The sequence below is a fragment of the Manis pentadactyla genome, chromosome 15, assembly GCF_030020395.1.
Source record: "Manis pentadactyla isolate mManPen7 chromosome 15, mManPen7.hap1, whole genome shotgun sequence".
Taxonomy (NCBI): Eukaryota; Metazoa; Chordata; class Mammalia; order Pholidota; family Manidae; genus Manis; species Manis pentadactyla.
Window position 1 is genome coordinate 62318087 of NC_080033.1, and position 23414 is coordinate 62341500.

At 40.0% G+C, this 23414-nt stretch overlaps 1 protein-coding gene across 2 annotated transcripts in view; it reads left to right on the plus strand.

Moving 5' to 3' along the window:
- CNTNAP4 (contactin associated protein family member 4) overlaps positions 1–23414 on the plus strand; it is a 258054-nt gene that overhangs the window by 58323 nt on the left and 176317 nt on the right. For both annotated transcript variants that reach the window (XM_036909317.2, XM_057492932.1), the window contains exon 3: positions 21296–21489. In XM_036909317.2, the coding sequence (XP_036765212.2) occupies positions 21296–21489 (194 nt within the window). The remainder of the gene's footprint in view (positions 1–21295; positions 21490–23414) is intronic.

Here is a 23414-nt window from a genome sequence, read left to right on the forward strand (position 1 = left end):
GATAGGTGGCCTGACAATTGTATGAACGACCTCATTGCTTTGAGTGGAAATGAGGTTGCTTTGTGAGACTTTCTTTTTATCAAAAAGGACAATTTAGAATTTTCCATTGTGCATTACAAATAGGAATAAGATGGAGATAACAGTAAAATGATGTTTTTTACTCTTCTGCCTGTACTTCTCAACCTTTCACATCCTAATCCACTCACTCACGCACCCTCAAAATAAGATGATTTTTATCTGGGTGAAGCCAGGGAAATACTTGCTTCCTCTTCCTAATACAGTATAATTGGCATATAATTTTAGAGGGTATTTATTTCTCACTTTTCAAGATAAAATGACAAAAATCTGAGTTTAGAACTGTAGGTTAAAATCAAATTAATAAATAAAGGAAAAGCACTTTATTGGAAAAATCACCCAGCAATGGCTTGTTACATCTGCATCTCTTTGTACCCTTCCCTATTTTAGCACAACACAATATCTCCAAATCAAATATGTTGAAACTTGATTTGTTTATATAATGAGGTAAATAAATCATTTCAAACACATGTAGTAATTGAGAATAATTCATAAAAGTCCAAATGTATGTAAATCACTGGTCAAATTAATGGTAATATGTCACAGTTTTGGCATAAGCCTCATAATAGCATTTTTTCTTTATATTTTTTTATAAGATCACAACCCTCGTGTGCTCTTCTGTTTGTACACAGGCCAGGAGGCAGATGGAGCTGGCTAGGGTGCTTGGATATGAGAGGAAGCAATTCATTTATGTATAGCAAAGGGGTCTGCAATCAAGAGCATTTCTAGAACTGAATGTGTGCACAGGGGAATATTGTACCTGTTGGCTTCAGACACTAAATTCTATTTGCATTCCTCTCTACCATACAATTGCAGAACATTATAGCTATTAAAGCTGGCATATTGTATATGTGTGCATGTGTATGTGTATGCTTGTGTGTGTATTTTTTTCTTTTTTTCTTATCGCTGTCTAGTTTGTATCAAGAATCATTGTGATGCCCACTAAATGGTGAGCGATTCTGCTCTTAGAGTGCGGATGTGACTGCTATACATATGGCAAAATATTTTTCAAATCAGTTGCATCAATTCTGGTTGACTATATGTATATGTGTGTGTGTGTGTACACACACACACACACACACACAAATAGTATTGTTCTTGACAATTCGTGTATAGGTTTGTAAGTCATAGTTTATATAAAATGCACAAGCAAGCAGCTTTTGGAATGTTAGGCATGCAAACAAAATGCTCATAATGATACTCTAGCACATTAATCATGCATATCTGAAATACTGGTTGATCTGATTTTCTCAGCTAGTTTCAAACCTCTGAGTCTGCAGGTTATGTTAGTAGTTGAGGAGTAACATGGAAACACCCCCTATTTTTCAGTATTGTCAAAGCTTTGGTAGTGAGTATTGTTGTGAAGTGGGGGAGATTCTATCTGCTATTCAGTCCAGAGGCTATTTTCTATATATGCCCACGTATCAGATCACCTCAAGCCCCCTGTCCATGCTGGGGAAGGCAGTCTCCTTTTTTTGTGCCAATCTCTTCCAGGTAAGTGCTCGGACTTTATGATTTCCTAACCTTTCCTGTCCTCTCTTTCAGAACGGCCATTGGCATATGAGAAACTCAGGTGACGCATGGCATGGTTGGGTGGGGGGCTCCCCTGGCACATGTTCCTTGCTGTGTTGGTGTCCACCACCAGATCATTGGTTGAATCCTTGTGTCCCAGGTCAGTGGTATCTGCTGAGTGTGGTTGGGCTGGTCCTACCCTGGATGTTTGTTGACATGCACTGCCAATTTTCATGGCCACTCTGTGCCTTTGTTCTCCGGGAAAAAGCTATCACCCTTTGCTGGCTGCTAGTTCTTATTGCTGTTCAGATTCCCTGTAGCTGGCTGTGACGTCCTTTTTGTTGGCAGATGGAGCAGATGCACAGTAGTCCTTGGGTACTCTCACTACCACGAGAATCTTTCTGGTTAGCTTCCTGTCAGACCGTCGTTCACTTCTAAGCACTGTTCTTTATCTTCACCTAGATACCATTGTGAAACGGTTTCTGGGGAATATGATTCATTAGGCAGAAAAATGAAGAACACATTGTTCTGATTAAAAAAATAATCTCCTGCCACAGAAAAATTGTACCAGATTGAGTTAGACAAGAAACACTTTATTCAGTACTCTAACAATGGGGATGAAGACTATTGCAGTAGGGGAGAGAGATTGGATTCAAACGCTCCTGAAACAAAGGTAGGAGAGTTTTTAAGCCCTGGGCTGAGCCAGTGGAAAAGTCTGGAGAACAGTAGGGGGAAAGTTGGCCAATGTGATTAGGCCATTTGTGTTTGCTAATTGGTGATCGTGCAAGTTAGGTTCCTGCCCCCCACAGAGATAGGGGCACTCACTGTCTTTCTTGATGATTACATTTCAAAGGGATGACTCAGGTCCTTGAGAAAGACATCTCAAGGGGCAGAGAAATAATCTACAGTTGCAAACTTCCGAAATTAAACACTCTGAGAAAAGGGAAGTCAGAGCCTATGTTTGGGCAGAAACCCATGTGAAAGTTTAGTCAAGATAAGGGGAATGCTAAGGCCATTTCCACTGCCACCATCGCTTATAATTTTTCCTATTGCCTGTGAAATAAAAGGTTCCCCAGTGAAATGATACTTAAAAAGGAATAAATCATTGGCATTAAAGTATGTGTATTCAAGACAGGATTCAACAAATACCTAAGCCTGAAGGTAAACATATCTCATTAATTGGGAACATGATGTTATATTAATATATTTTAACATTTTTTACTCACTGGGAAAATATTAAAAGATTTAATCAATTAAATGCTTGGGATTGGCGTTGCACTTTTTACCTTTTTGATATACTATGCTCTAGGAATACTGCCTTTCCCAATCATTATGTGGAAATAATGACTGTTGGATACAATAGAGGGACGTGAATCTGTTGACCCAGAAGGAGTGATGTTGGGACATTTGGCTCATGACAGCTTATCATCTCTGTCTGGCTGGGGAAGATAAAAAAACAAGAAGGAACAGAAGCAAAAAATGGTTTTTAAACCTCTGGTATATTGTCATTGTGCTGTCTCTGAGGCATGATGTCATTTTCTGCAATGACCTGCCTCACTGTAACAGATCTAAATCGGAACTTTCAGAAAACTATTCTAATGGGCTTAAAAAGCAAAACACAGGCAAGTCCTGATTATCATTTGAATTTCTAGACATCACGTCTAAAAGTCATTTCCCCAAAACCACTCAAGTGAATGACGTAAGACTTGCTGGCATGGAATTTGGTGTTTTCATAACTTTAGTCTAGCCTTCTAGAGGAAATTTGGCTGTCCCAAAATTTGTAAATCAAATATACAAATCAAAATGCCTGAACAGAGAAAGGGTGTAAATATTTACTTTTCAATCCACTGAATTATTTAAGATTTCAGAGATGTTCGATCTGGCAAAACAAGAAGGAGCCCTCTGTAGGTCAGCCTGCCAGTTTGCTGTGAGGGAAAACCGATCAACAGCAAAGAAGCTAAAACCTATGAGAATTGAGTGGAATATTATTAATTTAGAAACTTTCTGGGGAAATGAAGTAAAAAGCATCTCTTTTTTATTGTATCAAAAATCCAGAAACAAAGCAATAAATACATCTAGGAAATGTAGTTTATAAATGATTAAACTGTATAACTTTGAGGCATTTAGTAGTCTGTGTGTATGTGTGTGAATCAAGTGCTTAAGCTTTCTCTTTGAGAACCTCTTTGAAAATACCTTGCTGCAAAGAAAAGTATCTCATGCTTTTATTTATTTTGGCTCCAGTTCCATCTTTGCCACTAGTTTGGTCTATGAATTTACACAGTTATACCCATACGACTACAGATTTATTTTATTCCTTCATGCAGTACATATTTACTAAGCACTTACTATGTGTCAGGCTGTGTGCTAGACACTGAGGATCTATCAGTGAATAAAGCAGGCAAAGATGCTTGGCCTCACTGAGTTTATGTTCTAATAAGGCTAGGTAAAGGGCAAACAATAAATGTAATAAATAAGAAAGTCATATGCTGTGTATAAAGATGTCAATTTCTGTCAAGAAATGAAAAAAGTAGTTTAGAGCAAGATGAATGGGAGCAGGATTGCTGGCCGGAAGGAATTTTAATAGGGGAGGTCCGGAGATGCACGCCTGATGAGCGGGATCGGACTTGAGCAGACTTGAAGGTGGCAGGGACGTGACGGTGGCCAGTGTATTTTTTGAGAAAAGCTTTCCATGCAGAAAGGATCATTTAATAAAACATGCCATGGGAGGTGGGAAAGTGACTGGTGTATGCTTTAAGAGCCTCAAGGAGGTCATTGCTGATGTGGGGTGAGTGACGGCAAGTAAGCTGGGAAGAGGGCAGGCGGGAAGTGGGTGGCAGCGGTGTAAGGGGGCAGAGCACGTGGGACTCTGTGGGCCATGTGATACGGTGAAGGCTTGGCCTTTCACTGCATGTGAAATCGAGAGCTGTGGCAGTGTTCTGAGCACAGATAACATTTTACACCTGTCCTGTGGAGAACAGCGTCTCAGTGGGCGGTGATAGAAGCAGCGAGGCTTGTTGGGTGGCTACTGCAGGAATGCAGGCTAAACTAATGAGCTTGAACCAAAGGAGTCCCAGGGAAGATGGAGAAATCGTCTGATTCTGGAGAGGCCAGGAGTACCAACCGCATTTTCTGTTGGTTTGGAAGTATGGAGAGAGAAGAGAGGGGGCAAGCTTGCCTCCATTTTATTTTCCCCCAAGACACTTGGAAGGATGGTATTGTCGTGAACTGGATTGGGGAAGGGTGTGAACAGAGTAGGATTTGGGAGAAGAACAGGATTTTGGTTTGGGAAATGTTTCAGAAGTCAGGTAGGGAGTTAATATACAAGGTTGACGTTCAGGGAAGAGGTGTGGGGTGGAGATATAAATTGGGGAATTATTCGCACTTAGGTAATATTTAAAGTCTATGAGGCTGTCAGGTCATGACACAGGGGTGAATGTATGTGGCAAAGAACTGAGCCTTCAAGCACCTCAACCTTAAGAGATGATACGAGGTGAAGAGCAGCCGTGGGGACCGAGAAGAAGCTGCCCCACAAGGCAGGAAGAAAATGAAGAGAATGAGCTTCTGTGGAAGCCGAGTCAACAGCCTATACCCAGGTACTGGGAATCTCAGAAGACTCATGTGTCACCTATAAGCCAAGGGATCGGAAGACTGAAATCTGACCATTTTCTAACGTACATGGAGTTCTTTGGTGATTTTGACAAAGCAGTTTCCATGAGTGTTATGGAGACAAAGGCTGATCGGAGTTGGCCTCAAAGAGAATGAGATGCGGAAAATTGCGAAGACTGAGTAGGGACCTCGTCTTTGAAGTATGCTAACATAAAAAGCAGAAAAAAAGTGAATTCAAGAGAAGCTTTTTTTCTTTTAAAATGGGAAAAATAGCAGCATGCTTGCATGTTAATGGGAATGATCCACGAAAGAGGAAAAAAATAATGAGGCAGGAGAGTGAAGAGAATTGCTGACGCGGTGGCCTGAGCAGGTCCGCTGACCCCCCGCGGGCCTGGGACTGGGCAGCGCAGGTGCAGGGGGCGCGGCGTGCTGACCGCGCCGTCCGAGCCTGGCCCTGCCTCGCCTCGCCTTCGCTTCGCTCCGTGTTGGCTTCGCTTAGACAGGCTTTCTGCAAAGACCCCTCCCATGGCGTGACGCCTAAACCCCATCTTTCCAGCGCTCAGAGCGGAAAAGAGTGTCTCTTCTCTGAAAGTCCCAGCCCATTCCCAGAGCTGCGCCGCTGGCCTGGCCCAGGGGGTCTGCCCATCCCTGTACGGTCGCTGTGGCCAGAGGGGATGCCATGCCAGCATTCAGGAGGGTGCCTGAGAAGAGACAGCAATTCACACAGTTTCAGTCAAGTCATGTTTCTTTGTTTTTTGTTTTTCTGGCAAACAGAGCTAGCTACACTGGTAAAAATGCAGAGTTGTTAAGCGGTTCTCAGTAGTGGCCTCGGGACACCAAACCATTTAAGGGAGCCAAGCAAATCTTCGCACAATGTTCTTCCTGTTTCCCTGAAGTTATTGTAATTTAATGTCAAGATCAACATGATCTGGGCAAACGCAAACTCTTGGGGAAATCTGGATGAAATCACATGAGAAAAACACAGTAATTATCTTCGAGGAAAACTTTCGTATGACGATTTCAATTAAGCCGACAGTTTTCTAGAACAGTAGGTGCCCTGATGGTAGCCAGCACGGTCAGTCAACTAGGTTCACTGTGTTTTGTGTCCTTGACTCTGTGTCCTTCTACACTTTAATGTTGAAAAAGAAATGTGACTCCCCTTTTCTGCGCAGTTCCTTCCTTTACAAAGTTGACGGGCTTGATGACGCATTGCCTTCACTGACAACCCCCAGGAGTGGCAGTTATGCCATTCTTAATATTAATAGGGGATGGAAGTGATTCTTTTCTATATTGTAAGGCTTCAACCAAGAATGCTTTTCCTTCCATTTTTCTTTTCTGTTCCCTGAACTTGTAAGATGTACCTTCAAGGCCAGAGCTAAAAATTGTTGCTGTCTTTCAGACAGGATGTATCGGTCTTAAACATAATTCAACCAGCCAGTTATTTGTATTTAAATAACACTGAATGAATTATTAGGATATATTCTTGGGCTAAAATATACCACGATAGGCAGTAATAGTTGTATAATTACTTCAGGGGTAAAGAATTGAAAAGGAGGTGATTTTAAAAACGAGATCCTTACACAGAATTAAATTATTGTAAAGATAAGTAATTTCTCATCTACACTAAAATGATTTATATAATATTGGGAAAATGTGCATAGCCTCTATAAGTCTTCTTTAAAAAGTTTTATTTGAAAAGAAGAGATGTTAAAACATATTTCATCTCACTAGATAATTTTAATAATTAAGTTTAATATGGCACATAAAATTTTGAGTAGAGTATTTAGTATACAAAAGGCTATGGAGAATTTATAGTTTGCTTTTCTATCCTACAATTCACAGCAACATATAAACAAGCTTCTCAGGAATCTGATGTTTAAAAGTGATAGGCAACAGGTGGAAGAGATACTGTATTTCGTGGTCATTCAGTAACTAATTTACCAAAGCTCCACTTAGTCCTGTGATGACAACTGTTTGGAGTCAATAGTAATAATAATTGTTGTGCAATTCAAAGAGTAACAGTGACCATATACTCACATGCTTGCTTTGTGTGAGAGAAATCAATAGGCAGTTAATAAGCTGTTTAAATTTAATTCTCAGAGTAATACTACATTTAATTTAAAAGTCTCATCAATGGGGAGTGTTTTTATTTTAACTTTTAAAATCTATTTATTTATTCATTTTCTCAGCCAGTGATTCCTACTTTTCATAGGAAGTGACCATGTGGCAGTGCTTTTATCAGTAACAAAAGTAAAAAAATCACCCCCAAATTTAGTGGCTTCCAAAACTATAAACAGTTTGTAGAGTACAGTTCTGTGGCTCCTTAATTTAGGAGTGGCTTGGCTGGGTGGTGCTCGCTCAGAGTCTCGTGGTGGCAGTTGAGCTGGTCCCCTGACGGCTCGTCCAGGCACAGGGATCCACTTCTAACATGTCTGAGCCACAGAGCTGTTGGCATGAAGTCTCGGTTTCCTGTCACATGGAACCTCCTTAGGGCTGCTCTGGTATCCTAATGCTATGGCAACTAGTTCCCAGGATGAGCCATCTTAGAGACAGCAAGGTGGAAGCCGTGTTGCACCATGGCTCTGCCTCAGAGTCATGCCTCTAGTGGTCACGCAGGTCAGCCCTATTCAGTATGGGGGGACAGTCCATGAGGACTAGCTGTCATCTTGGGGCTGGCTGCCACAGTGGACCAGTAGGCATGGGAGAGAGCAATAAGGATGTGTCTACCAGGGTGGTCCTGGGGACTGTCAGGGCAGGAGTCTCCTTTGCTCTCATGCCTCCTCTGGAGGTCCCATCTATGCTCCTCAGTCCCCCCACCCTAGTACCTCTGTCCTGGTATCAGAGACATTCCACATGTCTTGACTTCAATTCAGAGACATGCTTGCTATGTTTATTCCCATTATGGTGGCCTCTGACCATGCAAGAGGATGCCCTGGGGGTTACAGTGCAAAAGCACAGCTTTGTAATTGGCTCACCCAGTCTCTGGATGAGGGGCCTGGCTTGAGTTGTGGACTACGGAGTTTACAGGATCTGCTGCCCAGGAGAGCCAACACACACTATTCTGATTCTGTAGCTTTATAGTGAGTCTTGAGGTCAGATAGTGTCAGTCCTTGACTTTGTTTTTCTTCAGTATAGTTTTGGCTATTCTGGATCTTTTGCCTCTGCATATAAACTTATTAGTTTATATCACTTAAGTGCTTAGTTTATATCACAATAAGTGCTAAATCACTTATTAGTTCCAGTTTGCAAACAAAGTTTAGTTTGGTTTGCAAAGAAAGACAGTTTTATTTCTCCCTTCCCAATCAGTATACCTTTTATTTCCTTTTCTTGCCTTATTGCATTAGCAAGGACTTCTAGTATGACATTGATAAGGAGTGGTAACAAGGAGTGGTACAAGGGAACTCTTCCCTTGTACTGATATTAGTTGGAAAGCTTCTAGTTTCTCTCCAGTAAGTATGATGTTAGCTGTAGGTTTTTTGTAGATAGTCTTTATCAGGTTGAGGAAGTCTCCCTTTATTCCTAGTGTACTAAGTTTTTATCATAAATGTGTATCAGATTTTGTCAGATGCTTTTTCTGCAAGGATTTTTACTTTTAAAAGTGAGTTTTTAGGCTGTGATATGGAGTCAAGAGACGTTTCTGTTTTATTAGATTTACAACCCTTTATTATACAAAGTCTCAGTAAGAAGGCCAAGGCAGGAAAAGAGGAGGATACAATAAGGAAAAGTAGATTTCTATAGAGGAAGAAAATGAGTTTGGAAGATGAGACTCCTGTTTTTGTTTTGTGGGTTAAGCGTCACTAACCAGGGCTTAGTCAGGGTTATGAAGAAGTGGTCTTCGGTCTATGCATATTGGTCCAATGTGATGATAAATATATGGGTGTAGTAAGGACATCATTAAAGGACAACTAATACTTGCCCAGCAGCTGAAAGGTTTAACTAATAAAGGAAATAAATAATTCTTATATTTTATAGTAATTCCAAGTTTACAATTTGCTGGAGATAGCTATCATTTTCTCCATTAAAATACTAATGACAGTAGTGTCTCCAGAACACTGAGTGGCTTGGTGGTGGCTGTACCACTGCAATTGCATTTTCATTTCATGTCACTTTGTCTGTACGTGTCTTCACAAGCTGGCACTACTGAAGTGGGGCAAGTTCTATATCTATCAGCTATATCTGTGTATATCATTTGCACTTTTCATATTACTATTTCAACATTTGCTTTAAAATTGGAGCAAGCATAACACTCCATCACACCTTCATACCATGTGCATCTGCAGAGCTGCACAGCTTTAAACCCAGTGGGGAATCTCTGGATCCCCTGTGGCCCACTTAACTTGGTAAAGCCTAGGAGCATCTGAATTTCCATTACTTTATTGGTGCACCTCTTTAATGATATGGCTTAATTTGCATATCAGTAGTGCCTTTTCACCACAGGTGAGGAATTGAGACGTTCAAGGTCAATTAACTGCAAATGTTCCAAGTAAGGTTAGTGCAGCCTTAACGGTGAGTGATGTGGGGCAGAGGGAGCGGGCAGCGAGAGGCTCCTTTGCTCCCCATGAGAATTGATGATCCAATTTCAGCCCACCGGAATCACGCTGATTCTTTTTTCCTCACTGTGCTTCTTTCTTGTGTTTTCTTTTTTAAGTACTGGTCTATAGAAGAGTGTCAGGATGTCAGATAATTATTATGAAGTTCTATATTAAAAAAATTATCCTCATTACTAACTTTAGACCATTAAAATTAACTAGAAAGGGCAAGAAGCAAAATAACCAACATTTTCTCAGAGCTATAAGCAGATACAGATAAAATTCCAAACGTTGAAATGTCAGGTTACGATGATGGCTGGCTGGAGTCACTTCATGCACTCTTCCAACTTTTGTATTAAAAAAAAAAGACAAAAATACAGAGAGATAAGCAGTTGTAGCAGTAAGAGGGCTGAGGATGCTTGGTTAGCATCAGACCCCAGAAGGCTTTCAACTTCTGAACTCTTGGTAGGCCCTGTGGCACAATCGTAATGTTAGATAAGACGGAACAGGGAAATAGTTGCCCATTCACCACTCCTACCAAGTGCCCATACTTCAAAGACATGATCTTTCATTAACTCAGGTGGGGGAAGTTGCCGTCCTGCCTGGTGGCTGAATCCCAAGGTTCTCCTACCCCTGTTAGCACCATCTTTTCCATATCCTTTGGAAACTATCAATTCCCTTTATGCATCTTAAAATATGGGAGGCACCGTTTTGTCCTAGTTAAGATGCTCTGCAGATGTGGGCAAGATGTGCAGATTCTCTGCATATGATTTATCGTCTACTCAATCGGTTGCTTTGAAAACTAAATGACACTGCCCTCACACAGTGTCTGATGTAAAATACTCACTTGCTCAATAAATATTAAGTAATACTAGAGTAAAATAAGCGGAAAAGGCAGGGTGGAATTTCATTACATCTTGAGAAATGAAAGATGGAAAAAGAATTAGCTAAGATTTAAAAATAATGCCGTGAGAATAGTTTCCATTGAGGGTTCAAGAATTCCCTGAGTTACTTGTGGCAGATCATTCGAGAACAAATTCATATAGAAAACAGGCTGCGAGAGTAGGAGGTGCCCCTTGTGGACCGCAGAGCCATGCTAGATCAGTGTCACCAGACACCCCAAATGCAGCCAAGGCCCATTGCTTAAAATATGAGAATATCCAACTCTAACCTAAACATGGGAGATGGTATTGGTGACCAACAGAACTCCACCTTTCCAAGTAATTGGCCAAAACCACAGGTTCTTCAAGGGCAAATACAGAGAAAATTGAAAGTAAAAACACACTGACAAAAATTGTAGTATGTATACATATTTTGGATCAGAAAAAGGAGAACATTGTACTTTTGATGTAGGGAGGGGAAGACACTTTTGAATGATGATTCACTCCAAGAAAGGAGGAAATTTGAAAAAAAGTATTCAATTCTGAAGACAATGTAGTAAGTAATCTTAGGAACCATCCCCTGATATAACCAGGAGTTCATGTTATACTGTGAAGAGAGGATATTGTTATAATATAACTCTTTTTAAAAATGCTATCTTGACTCAGTTTTGAGAAGCTGATTATATCTATAGTCCAAACTTTACTGGGCTTATACCCTCTACAGTCACTATATAGCAGCCCAATTGCCCTGGGGCCTGGTACCAGACTAGGGACAGCCTATGCCCTAGTGCCCCTTCAAATTAGCCAGAATGCAAGGAGCCCACAAAACCTAGCCAAACCCACCCCACTTGCCATCCATAAGCTGCCCCTACAGCTCCAGGCTGACACCTTTTCTGTGGGTCCATCTCCCTGTCTGGCCCTGTCTGGCAGTCTTTTCTTTGGAGCTGTAAAATAGTTCTTTTCATCTGTCAGAGTGTCATTGTGTTGTGTCTGCCATCAAAAGAGTTTTAAATCTTATAAAACAGTTGTTAACACAGATGTGTCCCTGTAGGTTTTACAATGATATGTGCTGTACCATAATAGCAACAATTTATTGGGTGTCTCTTTGCATGAAGCTTGTGCTCAAGGTTTTATGAAACAGGGCACAGATGTCAAGAATAGTGCTTGAATAAAAACTGTATATAAATTAATGATACTCTGTATCTAAAATGTCAGACCTTTTTATCAAAGCCTCAAGGTGGGTGGCAAAAGAATGGGGGAAGGAGATGTGCTAATATTCTTATTTGGGGTGTTATGTAATAGATGTTGCATTTTTGTATTTATTTATTTATTTATTTTTATTTTATTTTTTTTTATTATTATTATTTTTTAGATAATTATTTTTTATTGAAGGGTAGTTGACACACAGTATTACATTACATTAGTTTCAGGTGTACAACACAGTGATTCAACATTTATATACATGATAATTCTAAGTACCAGCTATCACCATACCAAGTTGTTACAATATTTTGACTATATTCCTTATGCTATACATTACATCCCGGTTGCTTATTTATTTCACAATTGGAAGTGTGTACTTTTTCTTGGTTGTTGTTGTTAGGGCATCTCTCATATTTATTGATCAAATGGTTGTTAACAACAATAAAATTCTGTATAGGGGAGTCAATGCTCAATGCACAATCATTAATCCACCCCAAGCCTAATTTTCGTCAGTCTCCAATCTTCTGAAGCATAACGAACAAGTTCTTACATGGAGAACAAATTCTTACATAGTGAATAAGTTACATGGTGAACAGTACAAGGGCAGTCATCACAGAAACTTTTGGTTTTGCTCATGCATTATGAACTATAAACAGTCAGTTCAAATATGAATACCCATTTGATTTTTATACTTGATTTATATGTGGATACCACATTTCTTTCTTTATTATTTTTAATAAGATGCTGAAGTGGTAGGTAGATACAACATAAAGGTAGAAAACATAGTTTAGTGTTGTAAGAGAGCAAATGTAGATGATCAGGTGTGTGCCTGTAGACTATGTGTTAATCCAAGCTAGACAAGGGCAATAAAACATCCACATATGCAGAAGATTTCTCTCAGAACAGGGGGGGTGAGGTTCTAAGCCTCACCTCTGTTGATCCCCAATTTCTCACCTGATGACCCCCCGCGACTGTGCCTGTCTTAGGTTGTTCCTCCCTTGAGGAATCTTACCCGTCTCTGGCTAACCAGTCATCTTCCAGGGCCATACAGGGAAATGTGAAGTTGGTAAGTGAGAGAGAAGCCTTATTGTTTGAAATGGTTAGCTTTTTATTTCTTTGCATATTTATGCCCTGTGGCTTCTATGCCCAGCATTTGTCTTGAGGTATCTTTACCACTTGGAGGAGTTATGATACTCGGTAAATTTGATATGAGGCACGAATTCTATTTAAGAATTCGTTGTAATTAGGAAGAAAGAAGAAAAGCTATAGAAGTAGCAGGCGGGAGAAAACATGGGAAGATTGATTATTTCTTTGACATATCTTCTTGTAGAGTAACTTCAGCATGTATAGATTTTAAGCTACTACTTAAATTGTGCACACACATTAACATAATAGGAGTACAGTTACATAACCAAAGCATACCTGTAATTACCAGCCATCTCCAGTGAAACCAAGAAAACCAGTTAGGCACCCTAGGCATTTGTGAAAACTTATCAATGATATGATGGTTATTATCTAACTGAATTTGAGTAGTTTGAGAAAAATCAGACAAATTAAAACAACCCATTCCTGGGCACTGTTCACATCCCATATGTTCTTTTAACAGTAAATAGTCTGTAGTTGTAAGATTTTGGAGCGCTACAATTTGCACTTCTCCTAATTCTTGGTTGAGTTCCAACAGTATAGATCCAGTCAAATTTGTTGTTTTACTGTATGCACAGGCCAGCTTAGATATCTCCTTCATTCCCATGGCAAGTCCAGGAGCTGGTGGGATGAGTGCATCTACAGCTGTAGCAGTGCGTGGATCTTTGTTGGGGTTTTTTGATGATCATCTTCTGGCATGAGTCTTCCCGAGAGTGCTGATGTTGGAAGTTCTCTTTCATATCGTTTCTTAGTTCATTTTCGGGGTAGCCAAATTAGGCTTTGATCCTCTGTATAAACACAAACAGACCCTTTGCCTACACTTTTATATGTCATTTATATCATTGTGTAGAACTCATTAGAGGTCACCACATAGGAACTGCATTTTTTTTTTTTAATCATTAATCTACACTTACATGACGAATACTTTGTTTACTAGGCTCTCCCCTATACCAGGTCCCCCCTATATACTCCTTTACAGTCACTGTCCATCAGCGTAGCAACCTGTTGTAGAGTCACTACTTGTCTTCTCTGTGTTGTACAGCCCTCCCCTTTCTCCCACCCCCCCATGCATGCTAATCTTAATACCCCCCTACTTCTCCCCCCCTTATCCCTCCCTACCCACCCATCCTCCCCAGTCCCTTTCCCTTTGGTACCTGTTAGTCCATTCTTGAGTTCTGTGATTCTGGTGCTGTTTTGTTCCTTCAGTTTTTCCTTTGTTCTTATATTCCACAGATGAGTGAAATCATTTGGTATTTCTCTTTCTCTGCTTGGCTTGTTTCACTGAGCAAAATACCCTCCAGCTCCATCCATGTTGCTGCAAATGGTTGGATTTGCCCTTTTCTTATGGCTGAGTAGTATTCCATTGTGTATATGTACCACATCTTCTTTATCCATTCATCTATCGATGGACATTTAGGTTGCTTCCAATTCTTGGCTATTGTAAATAGTGCTGCGATAAACATAGGGGTGCACTGATCTTTCTCATACTTGATTGCTGCATTCTTAGGGTAAATTCCTAGGAGTGCAATTCCTGGGTCAAATGGTAAGTCTGTTTTGAGCATTTTGATGTACCTCCATACTGCTTTCCACAATGGTTGAACAAGTTTACATTCCCACCAGCAGTGTAGGAGGGTTCCCCTTTCTCCACAGCCTCGCCAACATTTGTTGTTGTTTGTCTTTTGGATGGCAGCCATCCTTACTGGTGTGAGGTGATACCTCATTGTAGTTTTAATTTGCATTTCTCTGATAATTAGCGATGTGGAGCATCTTTTCATGTGTCTGTTGGCCATCTGTATTTCTTTTTTGGAGAACCGTCTGTTCAGTTCCTCTGCCCATTTTTTAATTGGGTTATTTGTTTTTTGTTTGTTGAGGCGTGTGAGCTCTTTATATATTCTGGACGTCAAGCCTTTATCGGATGTGTCATTTTCAAAGATATTCTCCCATACTGTAGGGTTTCTTTTTGTTCTATTGATGGTGTCTTTTGCTGTACAGAAGCTTTTCAGCTTAATATAGTCCCACTTGTTCATTTTTGCTGTTGTTTTCCTTGCCCGGGGAGATATGTTCAAGAAGAGGTCACTCATGTTTATGTCTAAGAGGTTTTTGCCTATGTTTTCTTCCAAGAGTTTAATGGTTTCATGACTTACATTCAGGTCTTTGATCCATTTTGAGTTTACTTTTGTATATGGGGTTAGACGATGGTCCAGTTTCATTCTCCTACATGTAGCTGTCCAGTTTTGCCAGCACCATCTGTTGAAGAGACTGTCATTTCGCCATTGTATGTCCATGGCTCCTTTATCAAATATTAATTGACCATATATGTCTGAGTTAATGTCTGGATTCTCTAGTCTGTTCCATTGGTCTGTGGCTCTGTTCTTGTGCCAGTACCAAATTGTCTTGATTACTATGGCTTTATAATAGAGCTTGAAGTTGGGGAGTGAGATCCCCCCTACTTTATTCTTCTTTCTCAGGATTGCTTTGGCTATTCGGGGTCTTTGGTGGTTCCATATGAATTTTTGAATTATTTGATCCAGTTCATTGAAGAATGTTGCTGGTAGTTTCATAGGGATTGCATCAAATCTGTATATTGCTTTGGGCAGGATGGCCATTTTGACGATATTAATTCTTCCTAGCCATGAGCATGGGATGCGTTTCCATCTGTTAGTGTCCCCTTTAATTTCTTTTAAGAGTGACTTGTAGTTTTCAGAATATAAGTCTTTCACTTCTTTGGTTAGGTTTATTCCTAGGTATTTTATTTTTTTTGATGCAATTGTGAATGGAGTTGTTTTCCTGATTTCTCTTTCTGTTGGTTCATTGTTGGTATATAGGAAAGCCACAGATTTCTGTGTGTTGATTTTGTATCCTGCAACTTTGCTGTATTCCGATATCAGTTCTAGTAGTTCTGGGGTGGAGTCTTTAGGGTTTTTTATGTACAGTATCATGTCATCTGCAAATAGTGACAGTTTGACTTCTTCTTTGCCAATCTGGATTCCTTGTATTTTTTTGTTTTGTCTGATTGCCATGGCTAGGACCTCTAGTACAATGTTAAATAACAGTGGGGAGAGTGGGCATCCCTGTCTAGTTCCCGATCTCAGCGGAAATGCTTTCAGCTTCTCGCTATTCAATATAATGTTGGCTGTGGGTTTTTCATAGATGGCCTTTATTATGTTGAGGTACTTGCCCTCTATTCCCATTTTGCTGAGAGTTTTTATCATGAATGGATGTTGAACTTTGTCAAATGCTTTTTCAGCATCTATGGAGATGATCATGTGGTTTTTGTCTTTCTTTTTGTTGATGTGGTGGATGATATTGATGGACTTTCGAATGTTGTGCCATCCTTGCATCCCTGGGATGAATCCCACTTGGTCATGGTGTACGATGGTTTTGATGTATTTTTGAATTCGGTTTGCTAAAATTTTGTTGAGTATTTTTGCGTCTACGTTCATCAGGGATATTGGTCTGTAGTTTTCTTTTTTGGTGGTGTCTTTGCCTGGTTTTGGTATTAGGGTGATGTTAGCTTCATAGAATGAGTTTGGGAGTATCCCCTCCTCTTCTATTTCTTGGAAAACTTTAAGGAGAATGGGTATTATGTCTTCCCTGTATGTCTGATAAAATTCCGAGGTAAATCCATCTGGCCCGGGGGTTTTGTTCTTTGGTAGTTTTTTGATTACCACTTCAATTTCGTTGCTGGTAATTGGTCTGTTTAGATTTTCTGTTTCTTTCTGGGTCAGTCTTGGAAGGTTGTATTTTTCTAGGAAGTTGTCCATTTCTCCTAGGTTTCCCAGCTTGTTAGCATATAGGTTTTCATAGTAGTCTCTAATAATTCTTTGTATTTCTGCGGGATCTGTTGTGATTTTTCCTTTCTCATTTCTGATACTGTTGATTTGTGTTGACTCTCTTTTCCTCTTAATAAGTCTGGCTAGAGGCTTATCTATTTTGTTTATTTTCTCGAAGAACCAGCTCTTGGTTTCATTGATTTTTGCTATTGTTTTATTCTTCTCAATTTTATTTATTTCTTCTCTGATCTTTATTATGTCCCTCCTTCTGCTGACCTTAGGCCTCATTTGTTCTTCTTTTTCCAATTTTGATAGTTGTGACATTAGACCGTTCATTTGGGATTGCTCTTCCTTTTTTAAATATGCTTGGAGTGCTATATACTTTCCTCTTAAGACTGCTTTTGCTGCGTCCCACAGAAGTTGGGGCTTAGTGTTGTTGTTGTCATTTGTTTCCATATATTGCTGGATCTCCATTTTGATTTGGTCATTGATCCATTGATTATTTAGGAGCGTGTTGTTTAGCCTCCATGTGTTTGTGAGCCTTTTTGCTTTCTTTGAACAGTTTATTTCTAGTTTAATGCCTTTGTGGTCTGAAAAGTTGGTTGGTAGGATTTCAATCTTTTGGAATTTACTGAGGCTCTTTTTGTGTCCTAGTATGTGGTCTATTCTGGAGAATGTTCCATGTGCACTTGAGAAGAACGTGTATCCTGTTGCTTTTGGATGTAGAGTTCTGTAGATGTCTATTAGGTCCATCTGTTCTAGTGTGTTGTTCAGTGCCTCTGTGTCCTTACTTATTTTCTGTCTGGTGGATCTGTCCTTTGGAGTGAGTGGTGTGTTGAAGTCTCCTAGAATGAATGCATTGCATTCTATTTCCTCCTTTAGTTCTGTTAATATTTGTTTCAGGTATGTTGGTGCTCCTGTATTGGGTGCATATATATTTATAATGGTTATATCCTCTTGATGGACTGAGCCCTTTATCATTATGTAATGTCCTTCTTTGTCTTTTGTTACTCTCTTTATTTTGAAGTCTGTTTTGTCTGATACCAGAATCGCAACACCTGCTTTCTTCTCTCTGTTGTTTGCTTGAAATATCTTTTTCCATCCCTTCACTTTAAGTCTGTGCACGTCTTTGGGTTTGAGGTGAGTCTCTTGTAAGCAGCATATGGATGGATCTTGCTTTTTTATCCATTCTATTACTCTGTGTCTTTTGATTGGTGCATTCAGTCCATTTACATTTAGGGTGATTATTGAAAGGTATGAATTTATTGCCATTGCAGGCTTTAAGTTTGTGGTTACCAAAGGTTTAGGGTTAGCTTCTTTACTGTCTTACTGTCTAACTTAACTCGCTTGTTGAGCTATTATAAACACAATCTGATGATTCTTTATTTCTCTCCCTTCTTATTCCTCCTCCTCCCTTCTTCATATGTTGGGTGTTTTGTTGTGTGCTCTTTTTAGGAGTGCTCCCATCTAGAGCAGTCCCTGTAGGATGCCCTGTAGAGGTGGTTTGTGGGAGGCAAATTCCCTCAACTTTTGCTTGTCTGGGAATTGTTTAATCCCTCCTTCATATTTAAATGATATTCGTGCTGGATACAGTAGTCTTGGTTCGAGGCCCTTCTGTTTCATTGCATTAAGTATATCATGCCATTCTCTTCTGGCCTGTAGGGTTTCTGTTGAGAAGTCTGATGATAGCCTGATGGGTTTTCCTTTGTAGGTAACCTTTTCTTTCTCTCTGGCTGCTTGTAATACTTTGTCCTTGTCTTTGATCTTTGCCATTTTAATTATTATGTGTCTTGGTGTTGCCCTCCTTGGATCCCTTGTCATGGGAGTTCTGTGTACCTCTGTGGTCTGAGAGGCCATTTCTTCCCCTAGTTTGGGGAAATTTTCAGCAATTATTTCTTCAAAGACATTTTCTATCCCCTTTTCTCTCTCTACTTCTTCTGGAATGCCTATGATTCTTATATTATTCCTGTTATATTGATCACTCAGCTCTCTTAAAATTCTTTCATTCCTGGAGATCCTTTTATCTGTCTCTGCATCAGCTTCTCTGCGTTCCTGTTCTCTGTTTTCTAGTCCATTAATGGTCTCTTGCATCTCGTCCATTCTGTTTTGAAGTCCTTCCAGAGCTTGTTTTATTTCTGAATTCTCCTTCCTTAGTTCTTGCATATTTCTCTGCAAGTCCATCAGCATGGTTATGACTTTTGTTTTGAATTCTTTTTCAGGTAGACTGGCTAAATCTATCTCCCCAGATTCCTTCTCAGGGGAAGATGTAGCAGATGCCGAAGCTGTCTGGGTTAGTCTTGTCTGGATCATATTTTTTAGCCTTTTCATGTTGACAGGTGCTATTGACTGTCAGCTGGAGGGCCAAAATTTTCACTTACTACTGGCCTTTCTTTACTGGGGCAACTGCGACCCCTAGTGGCTTGTGTTGGGTAATTGCGTGTAGAGTGGGTCTTTGTGTCTTGCCTGGCCGGGAGGGAGAAATTTCCCTTTCTGTGGGCGGAATTTGTCTCAGGCTGCTTCTCTGCTTTCGCAGCGCCCGGTGGGGTGATGGATGGGGGGGCTGCTTGACTGTTTGCCTCCGTGAGGGGTCTCAGAGCTGTTGCCCAGGGGGTTAGTGCACCCGGTTTTCCCTGTAATTTCCAGCTGCTGTACTGTGACCTGGGTTGTTTCCGTCAAGCTTTTAAGTCCCTGTCCCTTTAAGACTTTCAAAAAGCCCCCGCTTTTCTTTGTCACAGGGGCATCAGCTTCAGCACCCGCTCAGAGGTCTTACTCCCTGTTCTCCCAGTATCCAGGGCCCCCTGGGCATATACTGTGTCTGCGCTCTGGCCCGGATGGTTGGGGCTGCTTGTTCGGCAGTCCTGGGCTCCGTCTCCCTCCCGCTCTGCCTATTGTTCTCCCGCCGGGAGCTGGGGGGAGGGGCGCTCGGGTCCCGCAGGCCGGGGCTTGTATCTTACCCCTTTCACCAGTCGCTGGGTTCTCGCTGGTGTAGCTGCAGTCTGGCCACTGTCCTGCGTCTTCTGGTCTCTCTTTTAGGGCTAGTTGTGTTTGTTGTATTTTCAAAAGTATATATGTTTTTGGGAGGAGATTCCCACTGTCCTACTCACGCCGCCATGTTGGCTCCGCCTCTCTTGTATTTATTTTTTATTAAGGTACTATTGATATACACTCTTCTGAAGGTTTCACATGAAGAAGCAATGTGGTTACTACATTCACCCATATTATCAAGTCCCCCCCCCACACCCCAGTGCAGCCACTGTCCATCAGTGTAGTAAGATGCCACAGATTCACTATGTCCCTTCTCTGTGCTACACTGTTCTCCCCGTGATCCCCCACACCATGTGCACTAAACATAATACCCCTCAATCCCCTTCTCCCTCCCTAGATGTTGCATTTTAATAGATATTGAATATTAGATATTATGGATTCAAGAATTTGTTAAACCCTATTTCATGACTTTTATAATGTAAGATTATATATTATGCAATCAGCAAAGTCAGTATTAATTTAAGTAAATTCCCCAAATAAGGCATTATTATATTAAACTGAAAGAATGAAACATCTTTATAAGACACATAGTAGTCACATTTATAATATTCTGGTGTGCTTTGGATAAAGGAAAAAGTAAATTCTGCTGTGGCCATACTTCCTTGAGGGTACAACAGGCTCCTATTTTTCACTTCTGAGTGCTCAAGGGCAACTTACTCTGTGATCTTTTTCTGGACTCTCCCCTTCCCCATACACTTACCTGCCCTCCCCACCACCAGATCAGATAGAATCGCTGATGTGGGATTGGGTAGGGTGGGAGTGGGTGCTGATTTGTAGAGTTTGCCAATTTCCTTGATTTAAATACTCCTACTATAGCCAATTGCAAAGATGGCTGTATTTACCAATACATTTGTAAAATTCTTGAACATTTAATCATCTCTCACGCATGGTTGCAAGCCTGCTCCAACCTGCTGCTGGACAGAACTCTCGATCGTTTATTGTATTATCGTTCCCTGCATCTGCCTCTCCATTAACATTTTGTGTTTCAAACATGCTTTCAATGTCTATTCCTCCTGTAAGTCTGTAAACAGAATGAGAGGAGGGACTATTCCTTGACTGTCTTTGTACTCTCAGGTCTGATGCTGCACTTCCTCCTCTGAGGAGGCTAAACATGATTAGACATCAAAGGTGGTTATCTAGTCGGCCGAGCGTGAACAATGACGGAAGACCGAGTCATTGCCCGATCATGGGTGTGGGCCAGCAGCAGACTAGTTCCAAGTTGACATGAATGTTCCCTGTGTCGAATGAAGCACTTTAAACATTCAGCGAGACCCTTAGTTCTCACCAGTGTCAGGAAGTTGTAACACCTAGAAACGAATGTAATTAACAGAGGCGCCATCTATTTACACTGAATTCTTGTTTTTCTATATTTTTCTACAATTATGTGCTGTTTCATACTTCGGAAATTTGACTTTCTTAAGTACCAGAGAGGAATACAGTCTTATTGGCATTTCTAGTCTACTAACCGACTTTTTTTTTTTTTTACTAATTCTTTGCCAATTTTCTCCTGTTTTTATTTTCACAAAAGGAGCTGGTGGCTGGTCTCCACTTGTTTCGAACAAATACCAGTGGTTGCAGATAGACCTTGGGGAGAGAATGGAGGTCGCCGCTGTGGCCACCCAAGGCGGATATGGGAGTTCCGACTGGGTGACCAGCTACCTGCTGATGTTCAGTGACAGTGGCAGGAACTGGAAGCAATATCGACAAGAGGACAGCATCTGGGTATGTTTCTTAACAGAATAACACGTAGCCTCTCAGGGAAAGAAGTGCAGTCATCCTGCATGTTGTTCATGAACTTACTTAGCTTAAGAGTAAGCTAAACTGAGAAACAGAATCTTCAGTTACAAAACATTTTTCGAGAAAAAATGTTAATGTTCATTTTCTAATACAAATCATGGTATAATTTGTGAAAATGCTAAAGGTAAGTTTATTTTACAGAGTCCTCAGAAATTGAAAAAAATCTTAGTTCACTAAATAGTGGGGAAGTCCAAGAAATAAACAACACCTGTATGAAAGATTTTAAGTTTTGTTCAATAACAGAGGTTTTTTTGTGGTCTTTATTTAAGATGGGTCAAGATAATTTCTTCCTTTTATTTCTTCTGATGATTCTGAGACTTCTGATAGCTCCCTTTATAGTATATGGAGATTTTTATGTATAATACTTAGAGTATTTATATATAATATTTAGAGTATGTGTACATATACATAAATGTGATTTATGTATAAACCATTCTATAGTCTTTTAAAGTTTTTGTGTAAAATGCTGTGTTGTGGACAGGTGCACAATGAGAGACTGACGAGGAGGCAGTTTATAATTAAGTGGGTGGTATTTGTAGTTGACTGACTGTATATAAACACCTGTGGAGGAAGGACGCTAAGGGAAGTTTGCTTGATGGTGAGGAAATGACTGCTTTGTTAGCACAGAAAGTATTGGTTTGGATCTTATGTGGGCCAGGGACGACACACTGCAATCAAAGAAGTACTTTTTTTTTTTTTTTTTTTTAATTTTCCTCTGGCTGAGCTGCTGGAAACAGAGAAAATGAGTAACTTAATGAAGCATCATTCTTAGCACACAGATAATTTGGAGCCCTGTTTGGGCACATAATGATAATTTTCTTTGATCAGTCAATTGCCTCTCCTTTGAAACTTCTAAGAACTCCATTGTACATTATAAATTCATTGAAGAAATGGACTGTGATTTACTCACCTTTGTATCTCTAACCACTTAGTGGCCATTCAGTGCATGTTTATGATGTAAATTGAATTGAGAAGAAGATCTGCTTATTCTCTAGAGTGAACAACGGTTGGGCTAGAAGAAGTTGCCTATATGCACTTTTAAGAAAAGCTGCCTTAAAATCCAGAGCAAGTGGAAGTTGTGTGCAAGAGTGAGAAAAACTGGACATTATGGTTGAATTAAATCCATGAAAACCATTCAAACTAGGGATAATGTAAACAGTAATTATGAACCAATAACAATCGAAGCTTAATGAGGTATTATTTTAACTAGGTATTTAGATTATCTTTTACTTTTTTTCAAAAATAAGCATTAGATTTTAAACTAGGTCAAGTAGTGGCTAATTCACGCTAAAATTTAGCTGTGTTAAGTAAAATGTGTGTTTTTGACACTTTTAAAATGGTAGGTCAACTGTGAAAATGAATTGTGTGTCTGTTAATCAAACTTGGGGAAAGCCAGACCTAGATAGTGCCCTTTGCCTTTCTTGTTTACTCTTATAAAAAGTGAGATAGTTGGGGAAATAGTGGCATGAAAGATATTCTTAATTAATCCTAACAAATCAGTGTAAAGACAAATGGTGTCTGTTGTGATTTCCTAACAAGGTAATATTATTTTTTTGACTCTGCTGGAATTTGTTGGTTTATTCTCTGTCTTTTCTTCTTGAGTGTGAATACCTTCAAAATAGAGGCTGTACCTTACAACCTTTCATCTTAACATCCTCAGATTTTAACAGTACCTGACATGGTGCAGGCAAATACTAAATGTTTGTTGAATAAATGAAAGAGGGAATGAATGAATAACAGAAATGCACTTTCATGTAGGTTAGTTTTATGATTGCTTACAGTGATTCACTTCTTCCCCCATCAGCTCTGTCTTTTGGTGCATTTATGTTGTACCTGTTTAATATACTTAG